General features: G+C 36.4%; 1 protein-coding gene across 3 annotated transcripts in view; it reads right to left on the bottom strand.

Moving 5' to 3' along the window:
- comm3 overlaps nt 1-18,846 on the bottom strand; it is a 40,156-nt gene that overhangs the window by 16,192 nt on the left and 5,118 nt on the right. Inside the window, exons 1-2 of one of the 3 annotated variants that reach the window (XM_036814801.3) lie at nt 8,281-8,665; nt 6,016-7,060 (exon numbers count right to left, since the gene is read on the bottom strand). The exons of 1 other annotated variant lie outside the window; for it this stretch is intronic. In XM_036814801.3, coding sequence (XP_036670696.3) covers nt 6,016-6,571 — 556 coding nt within the window. In that variant the 5' untranslated portion in view covers nt 6,572-7,060; nt 8,281-8,665. Of the gene's footprint in view, nt 1-6,015; nt 7,061-8,280; nt 8,666-18,846 lie in introns of those variants that run through there. One more of the 3 variants, XM_036814802.3, reaches the window with a different exon arrangement.

Raw genomic sequence — 18,846 nt, 5'->3', positions numbered from 1 at the left:
CTTCGATTGGCTCAATTGATTTACACATTTACCACGCGATATTGCGGCGTTAGCGACCATTTTTATTCATAAGTCCTGCTGACAAGCCTCATCCACATGAAATGCATTAAAAATTATTTATCCATAAATCATGCAATCGTTAATAAATAAAAAATGCATTCGAGTTCATTTCCCGTCGACAGTGAAATGGCACATAAACAAACAAACAAAGTCGAAAGCGTTAAAAATGGAAATAAAGGCGAAAAAAATATAGCCAAATGCATAAATAAATCAGAGCAGCGGGGAAACAACAATGCGGCCTGTCGCTCTGTCGAACAAACAAATATTCATAAATGTAAAAAAGCTCAAAGTCAGCTCCCGCAGGTCTTCAATGGAGTGCGAGGGAGATGGGCCCAAGTTGGGGGAGCGAGAGGGTCAGCGACTGCAACTAACCGCTGAATGTGCATAATTTATAAAGCTAATTAAACGCGCATTTAACTAATTAAAAATATAGCGCGCTTCAATTATTGAAATATGCTGCCCAATTATGAAGCAGTCGGAGGAAATTTGCAATTAAAATATTGCACATACATGCATCTGATTCCCTAGCCGAATAATGCAGAATCGAATGCTCATCGTGGCGTATACGTAACGCTAATCAAAGTGTATATTACGTATACGACAGCTTGACGTGTGCGAGGGTTCAAGCTAATTCTGGTAGTGGGTATTTGTTGTTATTGGATTCGGTATTGGTGTTACTGCTGCCGCTGCCTTTTTGGCTTTTAGCAACCTAACACTAATTGACATTTCGCTATGCCGCCTACAGAGAGAGAAAATGGGGGGGTGGTGGCATAATGGGGCCGAAACACATGTCTATAGCTTTACAGTTAGCCCACTATTGCTGCTTGCCAATGCAAAAACAGTTTCAATTAAGCAATTAGCGCCATTGAAACAAATCCAACACGTTTTGTGGCTTATAAACTGAAGCATCATGTCGATTGGTTCGAACCCTGCGGTCGAGCGAATGGAACCGGGAATAGGCCATCGGATCGGGGATTTTGTTTTCTGCGGCCATTCATTTAAGGCAATTAAAGGGTAATTGGGGTATGCGTGTTTATTTGGGGGTTGATTGATTGACGGAGAAATCTGTTTTCCAAAGAGGGAAATGCAAATTAGAGTGAATCCTGATTCTATAAAGTTCGTCTATATAAATATTTGTATGTGCTTACAGCAAGGATCTATATTCTTATAAAAAGGTTTACCTTATTTTAGCTTTATTATATTTAAAGAAAAACTAAAATGCTTTGAAAGCTTATTCCCGCATTGTAAACGTTTTTTTAAAGTGTTACCATCTTTTCTTAGCATAGAAAATAATTTTGAATAACTCTAGAATGATTTTTAGTTACTATAACCTACAACTCACCTATTCCCGCACCTAATCCACAGTATTTCACAGTCTACTCCAGAGTATCAACAACTGATTAGTATTTGCCTTATTACGTCCATTACTAATACAAATGCGAAATACCATTTTAGTTACTACTGCTAATTTGCGCAACATTTTTGGCTCGCTCAGTTAGCATATTTATGCGAATTTCGCGCTCGATTCAATTTTAGCCACAAATCGAAAACAACAAATGCCATTTGCATATAGAGGAATACATGTTTAAAGTCTTGATCCTAAACGTGCACATATACACATCCGTAAGCAGCTTACGGCTTTGTTGTCTGCCGTGAAAACCATTCGGTATTGACGTCAGTGTTTTGCCCTCCTGCATTATATAAAGCGGCTTAATGCGAATCCATCGCCGGTTTTTCGGGGAATGGCGGAGAAAGTCGGATTTGATTCGATTCGATTTGAAGTCTCCGTGGACATTGGCCCTGATGGTGATGATGCATCGCCATTGCCGTTGCAATTTGCACTTTAATAAACCCGGTAAAGCACGGCGAATGTTAATTACATTTGCCAATTCAATCAATTTGGAACTGCCTAATTTAATTACCGACTCGCTAAGTTTTATTTGCAAGTTGATTAAAATTGTAGCAGGCGTTTTCATTACAGTTCGCAAAGTGTTTTGGTAAGATATTGACCTTAAACTTATCGGAAAACTTTGCACCCGATAACTCATTTTAAGGCTTTATATTTATAAACAACATTTTTATGACCTGATTAAAGTGGTTTATTTTTAAAGGCTTAACGCATTCATAGTCTTCAAACACCTTATCTTTATTTGGTACTTCGGCATTTCTGCTAATTGATATCACCCACAATAGGCTTATAAATTGCAATTGCGGCTCTAAAAAGTTATCTTTATAGACTTTTGATTGACTAGTAGAGTCTTTATTTTTGTGGGAATTAGGGTTAGGCGAAGCAGATTAATGTTAACATAACTTAACCTGTCCATCAACACAGATCCCCCGGGGCAACAGAATTTAAATTGTGGCCCAAAGGTTTTGGCCGCAAACAAATATTAAACATATATTTACTGTTTAAAGCCTTTAACCCAGCAAACCAGTCAAGAGTGTCAGCTTAAAACAATAAGTGGTTCAGGCCAACAGCACCAAATTGGGAGGCAAATCAGTTAAAATAATAACAATGCGATGCCCGCAACAATGACGGCGGTAGCAACGGCAACAACACAAAGATAAACAACTCATTAAAGGGAAATTAAACAGCCGTGAACCGAAACGAGCGCCATGTCACGACCCGTCACTCATACGCACTGTTGTCTGGGCCTACGTGAGTGACGTTTCGCGGTTTGATAAAGACTCTTCTTACTTCTCCGTTTCTCCAGAAAAAATGCCACCAAAGAAATAAAGCGCATTCACATTTAAGTCGCTCTGGGGATATACAACAATTCAAATTATTCCTGTTCTATAAATATAAATAAATACATATTGTTTAAACAGATCACCCTAAAACGTGTCTAGGCATTGGCTTGCTACAAAAAAGTATGGCTAAAATGTATAACAAAAAGTTTCCTTCAATAGACCAGGGGTGTGGTTAGTCAAAAGTATTTAGCATCTGACTGTTGACTTTGCTCGGTTGCCAAGTCGAACATTTTTGGTGGTTTTTATTGGAGTTTTTTCGAAATAAACAACACCTGAACGGCTTATAAGAGAAAAGTGTTAGAAATGACCAAGTTTACACGTAGAGACAAATATAAAAAAGAGTTTCTAATGCTTCAATTTTTTGATAAATTAAGAGAATATATTTATAGTTTGTATTAGTATTTTTGTACTTAAAGATATTGCAAGTCATGTAATCCAATTTAAATCAAGCTCATTAAAAGTTCTCATACTTTGAACCTTTAACTTGTGTTCCTATTAAAAAACTAAAAAAAAGTTTTTTAAAGTTAATTATATATAGGAATGTTGACTTTCACTTTTTGAGAGTCAGTGGTTCTTATTGTATATTATTAACCTATATATATTTGTAAACAATGCCCCTTAAGACCAATTTAAGTACAATTTAAATTTTGTCAAGTCTGTATGTTACTTTAAGATTCTCTTTAAATGCCGACTACTATCAATTCCCATGGCAACCCGACTTGTATTGCGTTAGGCTTTATCAGTGAAAAAGTCACTTACACATTTATTTTCTTTGGGCCGCATGTTTGCTTGAACCCATTAATGCCCGGGGTCTTTGACTTCCTGCACTTGACTTACATTCGCCCCTTATCGGGACAACCGACTTGGCTTAATTGAAGTCGAACCAAGGAAAGAAATTAGCCAGCAGTCATTTTGACCATAAGCAAACAATTGACAGCCAGTCAGTTGGCCAAATGCAGGACAAGAGAATTTTAATTAATTAACACAAATTTGCAGTGTAATAGAGACGCTGGAAGCACAAGTATTGGGGGCTCGAGATGTTGGCAAATGTAAACAGCAGCAAGTGCTCGAGATTCCCACTCTAAATGGGCCACTTGACTGCAACTTTAATTAACTGGAAACGTTATGTTTGTTTTTGAAGGCGGCCAACGGCAAAGACAATGGCCCAAGGAGCCCGGAGAAGGGGTTCTCGAAAGATAAGAGCCCGAACGCATTGTCTGGGGGCTCTTCTCCACCCACTGTTTAGCCAATGTAGTTGGGTATTTATTGGGCTAATTGCTTTATAATTTATAGGAGGGTCGAAACCGGACAAAATATGATTACAATTCTGTTTGTTGTCGCCCTTTACACGGAAAAAATCCCTCTTTTGGAGCAAATTGTCAACTTTTTAATTAGTTTAATTTAATTAATCTGAGTTATATCAGTTTTAATCAATGTGTGTGCTGCGTGAATTCAATCAATTTGAATTGGAATTAATAAGGATGGACAGGAAATCATTAACAAGAATATTAATAGGTCCTAATTCATCATAAATTATCATAGATTATTGAAAAAAAATATTTTAAAATAATTGTGATAGTATTTTTAATAGATGATTAGAAAGAATATAGACATAAAGACGTTCTTTACAAAGGTAGAATTTGAAGAAATTAGAAAAAAAGGCATTTCAAATAAATTGGATAATACTTTTCAGAATTTTATACTTTTTTGAATAGTAATATCCATTGAAATGTATTCATATATATACTATATAGAGCAGAGCTATTCCCTATTTCCGGCTAATACGATAATTACGACAAAAGTCGTAGCACACACATCGATAATTTGCCCCTACAGGCATTTAAATGACCAAATTTCATTGTATTCCAGGTGAATATATATTGATTATATTTAAAAAGGTTGCTTTATAACCTACTTTCAGTTTAAAATTTTGTTCAGTGCCTTAGCTCTTGTTCTGCGGCTTCTAATTATTATTTCGGCAAATTGGTGGCGCAAACAGACAGCTCGTAGAATACAGCCATGTATTGTTTATTAGCCAGCCAAGCTGTGAAATGTCTTGTGTTCTTCGCCACTGTTTCCGAGTCACAAGATACGACTGTGTGGTATGTGCTAAGCAAATACTAGCCGAAATTTCAATTCCCCCTTTGGAGGTGAATCATTCTCCGCTGGGCCCGACTTTATTTTTCTGTTTTTGTTCTACGCTTTTTCCATTTGAGTTGGAAAAGTTCTTTGCTGCCGCAGACTTTGCTTTTGGTACTTTTGTTTATTTGCTTTTATCGGTTTCTATTTTTGTTTTTTATTTGCTTGGCAGTCCGCTCTGCGCGCCAAAGTCCAAGTCTAAACGGGTTTCCACTGACGTTTAATTCAGCTTCAATGATTCTGCAATTTGACTTATGGATTACCGCGAATTTGAATTTTCAATGGCGCAATCGTGTTATGTGAGTAATTGTTTATGTTTGATTTGTCAGGAATGTAAATATGAAGGCACCGATTAAATGTAAACTGAGTAATGCGAAATATTATAGATGATAGTTGAACTGTTGACGGTGATGAAATGTAAAGGGCTTGTTAAAGGGCTTTAAACTATTTCTCATCAGATCAGTGGAATCATTTGTGCTAAGGGAATAGTAAATAGATTTATATAACTTCCTTTATAAAAAAAATAGTACTTGTTAGTTTACTATAAAATTATAAAATAGCACTTGGAATGACATAAAAAATACCTATAAATATCAAATAAATACAAGGCAATGAAGGGATTTTACATTTACATTTTATAAACTGTTGAATTGTTTAAAGGTTAACAGAAAATGTGTGGCAATTGAGAAAACGACCTTAAAATGTTCCTGTTTAATCTTCAAACAGCTATGGCCAGCTGTCAAATTTTTCGAACTTTTTTTATTATAAGTTAATGTCTATGATAATTAACAAGGTTAGAAGAAATAAAATAAAATTAAATTTAAAGAAAATTAAGAATTCTGCAGATAGTAAAATGTTGCAAAAGTTGTTATGGCTTTTCAATGAAATAAGGTGACAACTTTGGTTAAACTCTGGTTTTTGAAAACGATGTTTGTATGGAGCAGCTGATAAACAGCTGACCAAAATTCAACAATTCCGAAATTCAACAGTTTGGGAATACCCTTAATACCATATAAATTCAAAAGTAACCCCACATCACGTATACGCCCCATTGGCCCCACTTACATGAGTTCTTCCACTGCTGGAACTTGTGATAAACGAAGCAAGCGCAAATGAAGAATATCACAAAGACGATGAGCAGTGTGAGGATGACGCCGATCCAGATGTCGCTGACCACGTGGGCGAAGTCCTGACCATCGTCGCCCGTATAAATCCTCGATCCGTGGGCTATATGCGGCGGAGGAGCCCGCGCAGCTGGCAGTACGTCGAACAGGTCGTCGGCCACATCGGCCACCTCGTTTGCGGAGGCTGCCCCACTCAGGTTGATCTCGACCTCCTGGCGATCGATGGTGAAGTTTCCCAGGGCCGAGTCCAAGCCCAGGGCCAGCTGCTCCAGTTTGTTAATGAGTATCGAGTAGTTCCCAGGCAAATCGAAACCGCCAAGATCGATCTTTTCGCCACTACTCGTGGATGTGGCATCCAAGGTCGTTGCCGTGCCATTGAGGCCTTCACTCAAAGTTGTGGCCGTTGAGGTTGCAGTTGCACCCGTTAGATTGCCGGTATCTTCGAGGCCTGCCAGCAGGTTGCCCGTGATATTGAGGGCCTTCAGTAAATCAGCCATGGCTTGGAACTATATATTTTCTAATATTTTTTTTTAGCACTTTAGTAGTTTCAGTTTCTGGCACATGTGTTTCTTTCTTCGAGTCAGCCGCGATACTGGAGCTTCATTACGCGACTGAAAACGCCCGTCGAGTGTAAAGTTGCAAATTTGCTGGCCCGCTTTTTGTCGACACTCCCGAATGGCATATAGATTTTATTTTATTTAATCTCCTGCCTCTGCGCTATGTCGTTTTTCACTTTTCAACTAATTGTGTTAACGGATCGGTGTTAATTCGCCTCACGCATCTCGTACGGTTTTTGTTGAAAACTGTATCTGTATCGCGGCTCTCATTGCTGATTTGTTGTTCAAATATTGATCGTTGGCATTAAAGCTCTCCTTTTTTCCCATATATTTTTACTGTTTGCTGTTTTGCTGGCGGGAATTTATCTTAGCAATAAACATATGCACATACTATATATAGTATATAGTATATCTCCTTCGGATGTCTATCTGTATGAATTCAGTTTATTGATTTGCCAAGTGGAAATGAGGGAAAACATTTGTCGTGCCTCTGGAGCTCTGCTCTGTTTCGTTTAATCTCCGCCACTTTCGAGGCTGTAAAATCCCTCATATTTGCCCTGCTAATTCTCGATTACACGTGAAGTGCATACAGCTAAATCCAAGGCAACACTCGTGTAACCTGTCAATTCTCTTTATTTTGTAATGATTTAAAGACTCATGATCCAAAAGAAATGGGAAATATTTTAAAGATTTCAAAATGATTTATAATTATTCTTCCTTTAGAGGGGCTCAACGACTACAAATATTTTAATAATGTTTCAAAATTACAAAGGAAATTCTTATCTAAATTTATAATTGATACCCTTTCTAGGAAACATTAGAGACTTATTTATATAACTGAAATAATACAACTACCTTTTATTTGATATACAAAATAAATCAGTAGTCTTGCTCACATGTTCCTACTTTAATGCATTGACTTTTGATCGACTCACAACTAGATGGGCGTAACATTATCCATCAATCAGATACTTTTCCGAGTCTTAAAGCACACACCCATCTCATTAAATGGCAGACGCCTGTTCTATTTTTAGAACGGCTTCAATAACAGTCAATTAGGCCGCTTGTTGTCAGCATCTATAAACATTAATTAAAACTGGGGGAGCCCTATTGAATTTCAGTACAGATATCTGGCCATTTATAAGTGTATACATTGTAAGTAGTCCAGCCGAAAAGTATATGCAATTAATGAATAAATCAAGCGGAAAATTTTACACTCTCAACGCATTTGCATACAAAATAATTGGAGGCCTATGAATACTAGATCAGACTGGGAACTGATAGTGCAAATACTATATATGGCGCATGAGGCACGTGTTCAAAAAATCATCTTAATGTCATGACAAATAAGGCATATATTGGCAGTTAAAATTCATTGATAAGCTGGTGACAAAAGACAAAAAATCTTGGTTCTGAATTTTTATAAGCTTTTAAATAAATATTTGTATTAACCATTTAGCTTCGTTATTTACATGCCTTAATAAGACATTAAGAATTCAATTTTTATTTATACTTTTTAATCACAGTTCTCTGTTTATATTTTTCCGTCTTTCAGAATAATATTCACAACTGTAATCACTAATTAAAAAGGCAGCAAATCATCAAACATGCAATAATGAAAAGTAGGAAGCTTTTTCATGAAATATTACTTTTCGTAGACAGCATTCATAAATCATTTTCATTTAAAGTATTTTTTATTTTTGTTTTACTTCTTCACTGGTTGATTGACATAACCGTTTTTTTAAAGTTAAACATTTGGCGCCATTCGCTGTTAATTTTTCAATTCAATTTCACGACCTCTATCAACAATAACAAATGATTGAACAACTCGCGGAGAACTTCTGGTCGTTTGTTTTTGTTTTGCCAAATGAACCGAACTCGCGCGCTTGTTTACAACAATTAAAACTGCTTTCTTTGCGTCTTGCAATTATAGCCACGTTAACAGCGAGAAGTTAACTGCCACTGCCGCCAGCGGTGACAGCGCGACGTCGACTGCGACCGCGAAATATCGCTCCAAAGGCAGCGACTCTTGGCAAACAAGCCGAATGAATGAACTGCCAACTGACTGACTGACTGAATGACGGAGCATAGGGCGATGCTGAGATTGAGATACAGATACATATACAGATGCGGATTCCGATTCCGATTCCGATTGAGATTGAGCTATGTCTGGCCCAAACTGCTTCTGACGTGAAGACGCCGCAAAAAATTAAATCAACCGATCGGCGGTCCCCGGAGACAAATATGAATGGCACTCGGAAAAATAACTCCAAAGTTGGTTATTTCAAAATAGTTTTTAAAAATTAAAAACATGTCTAAAAAACATTTTTTTTTAGTATTTTATAATAAAGCACAATAGGACCATTCATATCTTACGCTTATCTCTTATCTTTCGTTTACAAAAATGGGATTTCAAATGGTGTACCTATAGTTGAATTTAAGATTTATAGAATGATTGCATAAATATAATTTTAAATATTTTTTTTTAAGTATAATCTTATTGTTTTATAAATTTTTAAATATATTTTAATTATACAAGCAATTTTTTTGCATTTTTCTCTACGTGCAGTCCCACGAAAGCTAAAACTAGCGAATCAGTAATCATTCCGAGTCGATTGTAGCAATCGATTTTTTATATTAGATTTTTCTTTGATTTATTTATTGTGACGTATTGTTTTGATTAAGCTTCTGGCGTCAGCTATATATATTTTTTTATTAAATATGAATTATAGCCCCACTTAATAGTTTAAGCTTCTGTAACCTTAGGTTATTTATGGTCTTTTGGAGTTTGGATTTGCAATTTAAAAATTTATATGAACCACACAAATGTTTATATTGCCCTGTTGTATTTTAAACTTTATTAATATCACAATTATTATATTATATAAGATACCTATATAAATATGTATTACCTATAGGTATGATTAGAGATTTTTATTCAAATGAGCTCTTAGTTTTTCTTCCTGCCGGTTCCAATTGCTACAAGTTTCCATTTCTCACAATTTATTGTTATTATTATTTGATATATTCTATCTATAATTAAAAATAATTGGATAATATCCATTATAGTGAAAGCATTCGTACTTATTTGTGTAACATTAATTTGTGATTGGATTAATATTCCCCTTACATCTTTTATGCTAACCACTTCCATTTATTGTGTACTATTCCCACAATTTTTTTTTGTATTTACTCTCAACTATTTTCTTTAAATCTAAAGCACTGAGAGCTCTCTATTTAAAATGTAACTAAATACGTTTTCAGCAAAGCATATAAAGTTTAGAACAGCTTTAATGCATTTGCCTTTGATTTATTTGTCGTTGCCATTCTGCTGAAAACTATCTGAAATTCTACTTCTAATCCGACCATGCATATTTCATGTTTAATGCATATCATTTACATTTAATTTTATGCATTGAAATTATGCTGCTGAAACGTGAGCATTTCACGGACAATTTCCCAGCGAGTATTTCATTAGTTTTTGGCAACATTTGTTATACGGCTGTGCAGTGCATGTTTTATTATCTTTTTGGTGTTTATTAAAATTTGCATTTAATTATTTTGTTTCATTTCATTATTTGCAATTTGTGGCTGCTGCACTTTGCTGCCGATATTAAGTCTGAAGCGTTGTAGTTGTAGGACAATTTCAATTATGTCGGGCTTTAATGCAATTGCATAATTCCCAAGGGGGCGTGGCAGAAAGTTGTTTTGTCTGTGTGCTTAGTGGAAGTAATTTTTCCGGTGTTTGCGGTTAACTATTTGTAAATCACAAATTGATTCGATCGAATGCCTGATTATGAATTTTCCATTTGCTAATATTGACTTTTCTGTGTGTGGTGCTGTATTTATGAGCATCAATTGCAATTAGCATTCTGCACAGGCTTAGTGACGCATGATTAGAGCTTTATCAATTACGAATTATTTTATTGATATTAGCACTTAAAGCTGGAGCACTGTTTGTGCTCAAAGGGGGTCCTCTAATCGGGTTTGAAGAGGCTTTGTCACGGGCTTTCCAATTGATAGATTACCGAGAATCTTTTTCGTGGTGCTCGTAAATGTGGTTGCAAACGACTGGCTCGGCAAATCAATCAACAATTGCGTTCATTAAAATGACCTCTTTTTGCGCTTTAATTGCTAAAAGCTAAATTGAATGGAAATAATTGGGTTAAAAGGTTCGAATGTGGAAATGGGACACCGCCTGATTGAGTTATTGTTTTAAAATCGTATAAATAATATTTATTTTCAAAGCCACACATGTGTTCAAATATGGGCTGTGAATTTATTGTTATTTTCAGGTATCTTTCGTGGGCATTCCCCCCGGGCACTTCGCTCTAATATTTATCTCAAGTATATGCGTACTCATGATTTATTCGGAATAGCCGGTTGCATTGTTTATCACGGTGATTCCTTATCTCGAGTGGCTCACCAATCATCTTGGCAGCTCATACATACGTCAGATTAGTATTTACGTTCTGTATTAAGCATGTGCTAAACACTTTTTGTTTTAGGCAAAACAACAAATGTTTTTCTGAAGCGGGGTGATATTATTGCTGTAAATGTCGGTTCGATTTGGTTCGAGCTGGAATTTTGCATGCTCTTTACATTAGCTTGGCAATAAAGGTTCGGATGCTATAATTATTTGTATACGGATGCAATCAACGGATTTTTACCCTCACAAAGAGATGACAATGTAAAATAAGAAATTCATAATTTAAAAATCAAAAAAAAAATTTATTTTTAATTATTTACTTCAACTTTGGGTTTAAATTTGTTGGCCTATACCAAGTTTCCCTTTTAGATTTAAGAGTGATTTATTCTGTAAGTCGCTTTTATGCATAGTTTGTATTATAAACTATTATTAAAAAAAAATTCCTTAAAACTTAAACTTTTGTACTTATTAACACAATTCTATTTAATGTTGAAGTATTTTTAGGTTATAAATATTTCTAATATCGTACAGGGAAATTTTTGTATTCCTTTTTCAAATCATATTCACCAATTCACCACGAAAATATCAATCACTAGCATGGTTCTGAACCTATTTCCTCTTATCAAGGGTTGTGGTTCTCGCTAAGCTCCGATCTAATTAGACCAATTGGACAACGAAACTCACCATCTTTTGAAGAAAATGCACCTTTAAATATTAATTTATTCCCAAAAAAAAACCAAAATGAGTAATCATTAAAACGCGCGAACGTGTAATTAATATTTATATCATTATAATGTTTACGCTCATATTTTTTGCGTGCCAGACGCCGGCAGGCAGAAATGAACAGGTGTGAACCGGTTGCGCATGCGCAAGGCAGAATAATCAAGTGACACAGCTCACGTGATGACTTCAAGATTACACACAACTTATTTAACCTGTTTTTGAATTTCTGCACTATAATTAACCGAGTTATGTCGCCATACTGTTGCTAACAGCTTGGGTAAAAACAAAACAAAGGAGGTCAACAGATATAATGGGACGCCACCGAGTCTGGTGATAAGATCGTGATAAAAAATATCAAACTCATAAATCCATCACCATTGGAATTTGACATCGTCTGGATAGATTACCGCTTAAAAGTTCGCAGTCATGCTGATTAAGGCATCAAATAAGTAACTCCGGCGTGGTTCATTGTGCCTGTTATTAACCCCGGGTATTTCCTATGTCAGACCCGATCCGATACCAACATTCCAGCCAGTTGAATATACTTGGTAAATATAAGTAGTCAGCGTTATTTGCGCTTTACTCGCTTCAGTTCGCCTCTGGGAAGGTGAGCAAACAAAGGAAGTGCGAGGGTATGATAACCGCCTGTAATACACTTAATTATAGAGTTCTGAGTAAGCGGGGTCTTTGAACGAGGACCGAGCGCATAGGAAGATAATGCTACTGGATTATGAAATAGTTAGGTAATATTTTCAGCCCAAGATAGCAGCTCGGTCAATTATAGCTCTTAAACATCATATAAGCTAAAATAGAAACGTACCTGCTTTAAGAAAAGTTTAAATTTTATGTGTAATTTTCTAAGAAATACAAAATGTAACGTAAATTCTTTCGAAGTGTAATAATTAAAATTTAAAAGAGTAAGAGAAGTAAACTATTTCTTAAACATGACATTGTTTGTAAACATTTTGGGTTTTACATTTTTTAAATTGTTTAACAAACGCCGTATTTAATATGTTGTTACGACATTATTGTACTTTGCATATATTATAAGGTTTTTGTTAAATATTCTGTTTTGCTTTCAAATATTGAAAACAACATTTTGAAATTAATAAGTAGATATTTATTTTTACTATTACATATTTTTATCAGTGTATAATGCTGTTTAGGATCTAAGCTTAAATATTTAGTTTAGAAAAGTTAATTTACATATCCTTATACAATTTAATATATTTCCAGGAAAATTCAAATTAAATTTTCAATAATAGTTGATAACCTCTTCTAACCCTTTGCATACTCTTTTAATCTCCCAAGGAAAAAACCGTTTTCGCCTTTGAAAAACAATCTAGAATCCCCTAACGCACTCGACTCCATCCCATCTTCATTGAATAACGAATACCTTGTCTCCGGTAGATCCCTCACTGGCAACCCTATCGCAACAATCTTTTATCCAAACACAACAAGCCGCACCCTCAACCTCCGACCCCTCGAACAAATGCCGACAGTTGGCAGAGATGTTTCCCGTGTTCCCGATGCCCCGACGCCCCAGATTGCCCGGTTCCCCGGTTCTCCGGTTCCTTTAAGCCAATTTGTAAACCATCAAATCGCGTTAAATGCGCTTTTCCGGTCGCGGCCTCTTTTCCGCTTTTATCTCCGAGTAACTGCCGCAGAGAGGAAAAATCTCATTGTTATTGTTTTGCTTGCTAAACGGAAATGGTTAGGCTGACAGCGGCTGTGTCTGTATCCTTTTCGGCTTTGCACCTCCGACAGGTACAAGGACGACATATGCCTTGATAAGGATGCAATCGTTCGCGCTCCTCTTCTGCCAACTTATTGATTTGTTTACCTTTGGGCCCGGCCTTTGTGCGATTCCGTTCTGTGAGAACGGAAATTGAAAGGCGGTTGGGGAACGGATTCCTCATGGAGTTATGCCAGCGTTTTCTGTAACCATTTTTCGCCCTCAAAGCGGATTGTCACCGGGCAAGTATTACCCATATACTATGCTCTTCATGCCTTTTTGCGCCCCAACCAAACCTCTATTTGAACTTCCGTCGCAGCACAAACGACCGAAAACCGTGGCCAATGCACTCGGCTCACACACAGTAGCCAGCTTGAAAGGTCGGTTTTGGCCCGGTTCTGTTCATAAAATGCCTGAAAAATGAGCGTGTAATTTACGAGCTGTTTGTCAACAATGCAGGAAAATCTATTTTGTATTTTATTAGTCGAAAGAACCGAAAATTGGAACCGAAACTGACCAGCAGCAGCGGCCTAATGAGGCGTTTTTGATCGCTTCCGCTTGGCAATGAATAAATTTAAATACTCATTAGTCCCGAAAATTGAACAAATCGTCTTAGTGTCACGGGGCGACACAGTGTCTCATTCATTATCCTATTTAATTGAGGAATATACCTAAGAAGGAAGTGGGGAAATGAGGAAGTTCCAGTTAAAATAAGGCTGGTTAGAAATGAAGTGTAAGCATTATGAGGTATATTGGAAAATTTTGGAAAAATGTTTGGTTGTTTATAGATTTCAGGTTCTTTAATATAAAAAGATTTGGATCTATTTTAAAGATTTATGTTAAAGATAAGAACAGCGGAACTTAAGTTGTATATTATTGATTTCTGATAAAACCACAGTGTATTCCATTCTTAAACCCCCTCTTCAGCAAACTTTCGCCCTGTCATCCAATTTGAAATTCAAAGTCTTCATCACTTTGTTTGCAATAGATTCTTCTGTGTCCGGGAATCTTTCACCGCTATCTACCTTTGCGATTTCAAAAATGACTTTGGGATAGTTGGCTTCCTTGTCAACCAGTGGCTTCCTGGCGCTTCTTCCCTGGTCTCCTGGACACACAATCAATCATAATTGTTTCTCAGTTTGTCAACAAACTCGTAGTTCGGTGGTGTAGGAGTTCCTGGGTTGTCTCTTATCGCAATGCAACCAGGTTGTGGCGAAGGGCGGCTGGCCACGCCCACTTCCAGCGGCATCAACTAACTTCCAGCAAAAAGCCATTGACATTTGTGGGCGGGATTGGGGAGGCTAGCTTTTGGCGGCGCTGCATATAAAGTTGCAGCAAAAAGCGCACCAAGGGAGCCACAACAATAACGAAGGACGAAGGCTGATAAGCGTTGGAACGGAAGTGGCACACAGACACACAGGCAATAGCTGAATGGGTATGAGTTTTGATACACTTAAAAAAAATACAGATCGAAGGGAAATTTAAGTCACGCAGTAATATCAGCATATTGTAAGAATTTTATGTTTAAAACAGTTAAAAGTTCAATTTTCCTTCGAGTCCAATATTATGTATCGCTATTGTATTTTTTCTCAAATTATAAAACTGTTTTATTAAGTTGTATTAATTTCAACTTCAATTTGTACTAAATATTTTATATAATCTGGTCCAATTTCACAAATTATTTAAAATCTTATGACTACATTTAAAAATTTGGTAATGAAAGGGTCTAAAAATAATTATTTTTTGAGTGTTTTATTTTTAATACTTATCCAAAATGCTTTTAAAAATCAAACCAAATTTAGGAAACAAATTCAACAAAGTTTTAGCAAAACTTGTTTATTAAAATATTTATTTGCGGTCCCAGGACAAATCTAAAAAAATTATTTTCTTTATCAATCATAAAATATGTATTTTTTGAGAAGATGCACTGTTATCATAATAATATTTATTGACTTTCTTGCCTGCTGTAGAGCTTATTTAAAATATGTGTTTTTAAATATCCACATTTTTTCCAAGTGTATGGACTAACGTGTGACAAAGAAAAAATCGTTTGGCAGCCGAGGATGGGCGACGCAACAGTTTGCCAGGGGATATTGACGGACCAAAGTCGCGTTGAGTTGCTATCAATGGCATTGGAGGAATTCCCCAGTGTGTCCTGCGTGGCAGCAAAGCATGAAAACCCGATTACGCTCAGTTGATATGCAAGGACCTTCCTTCCCTCCTTTTCCCCCAACACCCTTAAATACACCCTTATATATATACATTACATGGACATATCTGTGCAGTCGACGACGAACGAGAAGAAGAAGGCGTCGCGTTAACATATGATTGTCGTCTGCCTCGCCCAAACATAAAAAGGGATAAAGGATAACGAAGCGCAAATTTCAAATAATCATGAATATTACATGAGCTGCAAAAGTAGACAAACGCCACACACACATGGAGGCCAGAGCTCCTGTTCCCTCCTTCGGAACCTCCTCCTTCTTGGCGGCGATTTATATGAAAATCATTCACACGTTCCAAATTATTTATTAATGTCTATGCAAAATTGTGAGAGTCCAGGGACCTTGGGCGGGGGGCTGGAAAGTGCCACAGTTAAAGAGGGTTCAAACTGCTCTGAAGTCAGGGCTTGACAGTTTTTCTTGTATAATTTCCCGGCTTTTTGGGCTAGCAGAGAACGCCTGGACTTTGATAAGGGGTTGCAGCGGGAAAACGTTTTAGAAATCGATTCCAAACGTTTGAATGTATAGATGAATAGACCAGGATTAATTTTTTAAACGAGAATAGCCTTATAATAAATATATAATATAATATATAATATAATATATAATATAAAATATAATATAATATATAATATAATATATAATAAATTATAATATATAATATTTAATAAGAAATCTTTTTGTGGTTTAAACAACCCTTTAACATTTTATCCGCAGCTTAAAATTTGGAAAATAAAAATAAAAATACCTAAATAGTGGAACCTATTATCATTATGTGGTTTATTCATGTAAAACCCTGTTATTATGCATGATAAAATAAAAAGTCGTATTACATTTGTTCTTAACTGAAATCCGTTTTAATCTCTGGTCTTACTGTCATTATTTAAAGGCCCTTAAATCCCATAGCCTATGAATGATATTCCTTCCCGCTCCCACGCACAGGTAACTTTTGCCAAAGAGAATTCGAGACAGCTTGACTGATATCCTCCTCTGTTTGTGAGCGTGTGTATCTGTGTGCGAGCTTAAGAGTATCTGCGAGTGCCCGTAAGTCCTTGTGTGCGTGTGTCGAAAGAGAAGCCGCGGCAATGAGCTTGCAATAATGTGATAAGCGCAACGGAAATGAAAACAAGAATAAATGCAAGTGCAAACCGGCGATGACAGTGGCATAAAAAAGGAGGCGAGTGTAAGTGCCGGCAACAACAACCAAAGCTGCAACAACAAAGGCGAGCCACAACAAAGACTGAGCACTTAAAAGCCATGCGAAGGCGCCAGCGTCAACATCACACAGGTGCACTGAGAAAAATTCTCTCCAAGCAATATTTGCCAAAACCTTTGTTTAATATCTTGTTATATATTAAGCATTTAATATTAATGTAAACGTAATTTCTATGCCAAGTTCTTGAAGGATAAATAGGAAATCTTGAAGATGTATTGGGTTTTTTTGGGTTGTAACCACTGCAAGATATTAAAGATCTTTAAAATCTCTACATTTTCTTTGTTTAATTTAATAACTAAATTTTACTAAATAAAAAGAAACGTTTTTTTTAAAAAAAAAGTTCAAACTTTTAAATTGCATATAGTTAAACCATATTTTTTGTCAATTCGTATAATAAGAATTTTAAATACATTTTATTTTAATTTATACCTTTTATGGTCGAAAAAACGAAATATTTTTCTCCGTGCAGTGTCAGCGGGACGAATTGAAAAAGGCGGTGCAATGAGGAGCTGCCGTCATCAGGCAGTCAGGCAATAAAAGCAAAATTGCCATTGGAGCCAGAACCCCCTGGATTTCCACTCCCCCTAGCCCCCTTAACCCCTTGTGGCCCACCCCCACCCATCACATGTGGCGCTTTTGCCTCAATTATTTTTATTGGTTCGGCGCAAAAATTTACGTTGCATACTTTGCAGCGCCGCCTGGCATGGCGTTAATTTCGTTATGGAAAATTGCAACGACTTGACATGTGAGCGTGCGATGGGGAACCGGATGACGGGGACCGAGAAAGCCAGATGGAAATGGGGGATATGAGAGACAGGCACCGAGAAAAACAATCATTCTTGTATATTCTGGAGTCATATTTTGTTTAATTAGATAAAATAACACTAGATTCGGATGTTTGCTAGAGAACTTTTCAAATATAACCATTTGAAAAGAAATTAATAGATTGCGGATGAGTCATATTTTTATTTTGTTTTGATTACCTTCCTGTTTAATATAAGTAAGTAAATCGATTCTATTACGACTTATATATTGACGCCCTGTCCATAATGTTTTTTCTAACTTTACTTGCATCGGAATATATCCCGATTTTCCCCAGTGCACTAGAACCTGAGGAAAAGCGGAAAATGGGAACCTGCACCATGGTGTAAGGGAGCCGACAATGCGGCGCCACTGCATACAATTGAGCTTAATATTGAAAACTTTTGAGTATCTTAATTAAAGGTTAAGTGTGTGTGAGCCTTTTCAAAAAGAGAATGGTAAAAGAGCTCGAATTATGGTAATTTGTGTTGAAAGGCTGCTAAGTGGGCAATTGAAACGGCTGAATGGGCGCAAGATTTACGGCTAAAGCAGAAGGAGCGTTTAATGCCAATTAAGGAGCTGTTGCCAAATATTGGTTAAATAATTAAACTCATTCGAGTTTACTCTGATTTAAACAGTATTAATTAATAAACGTGAATGCAATGACTTACCTTCGCGCGGCATTGCTACTCCCACTGACACAATAATTAAGCCATTAATTCAATTTAACTCGATGCGCAGTCAAAATTTATTTATTGACCACTTTAACTGACACTGAAAAGGTCGTATAAAAGAAGTGCATAGGTAAATAAATTGAACATTATTTATCAAAATGAATGGGACTACGGCGAACCCACAGCAATTTGCATTTATTCTATAATTACACAACAAAAGCAATTAAAATCAACTTAATCAAATTGCAAATTGACAGCTTCAAATGCAGAATCGCCCATCGATAAAACAAATGCAGTTGACCTGAATTTCAAATTGCAAGTATCGAGCACGATTTTACCTCCTCCCTTGAACCTGTATCGAGCATCTTTCACTGCCGAAGCCCAATCAATAATCGAACGTGTGAAGGGAGATATA

This window comes from Drosophila suzukii, chromosome 3 (genome assembly GCF_043229965.1).
Source record: "Drosophila suzukii chromosome 3, CBGP_Dsuzu_IsoJpt1.0, whole genome shotgun sequence".
NCBI classification, from domain to species: Eukaryota; Metazoa; Arthropoda; class Insecta; order Diptera; family Drosophilidae; genus Drosophila; species Drosophila suzukii.
This window is presented reverse-complemented; position numbering and strand designations above follow the sequence as displayed.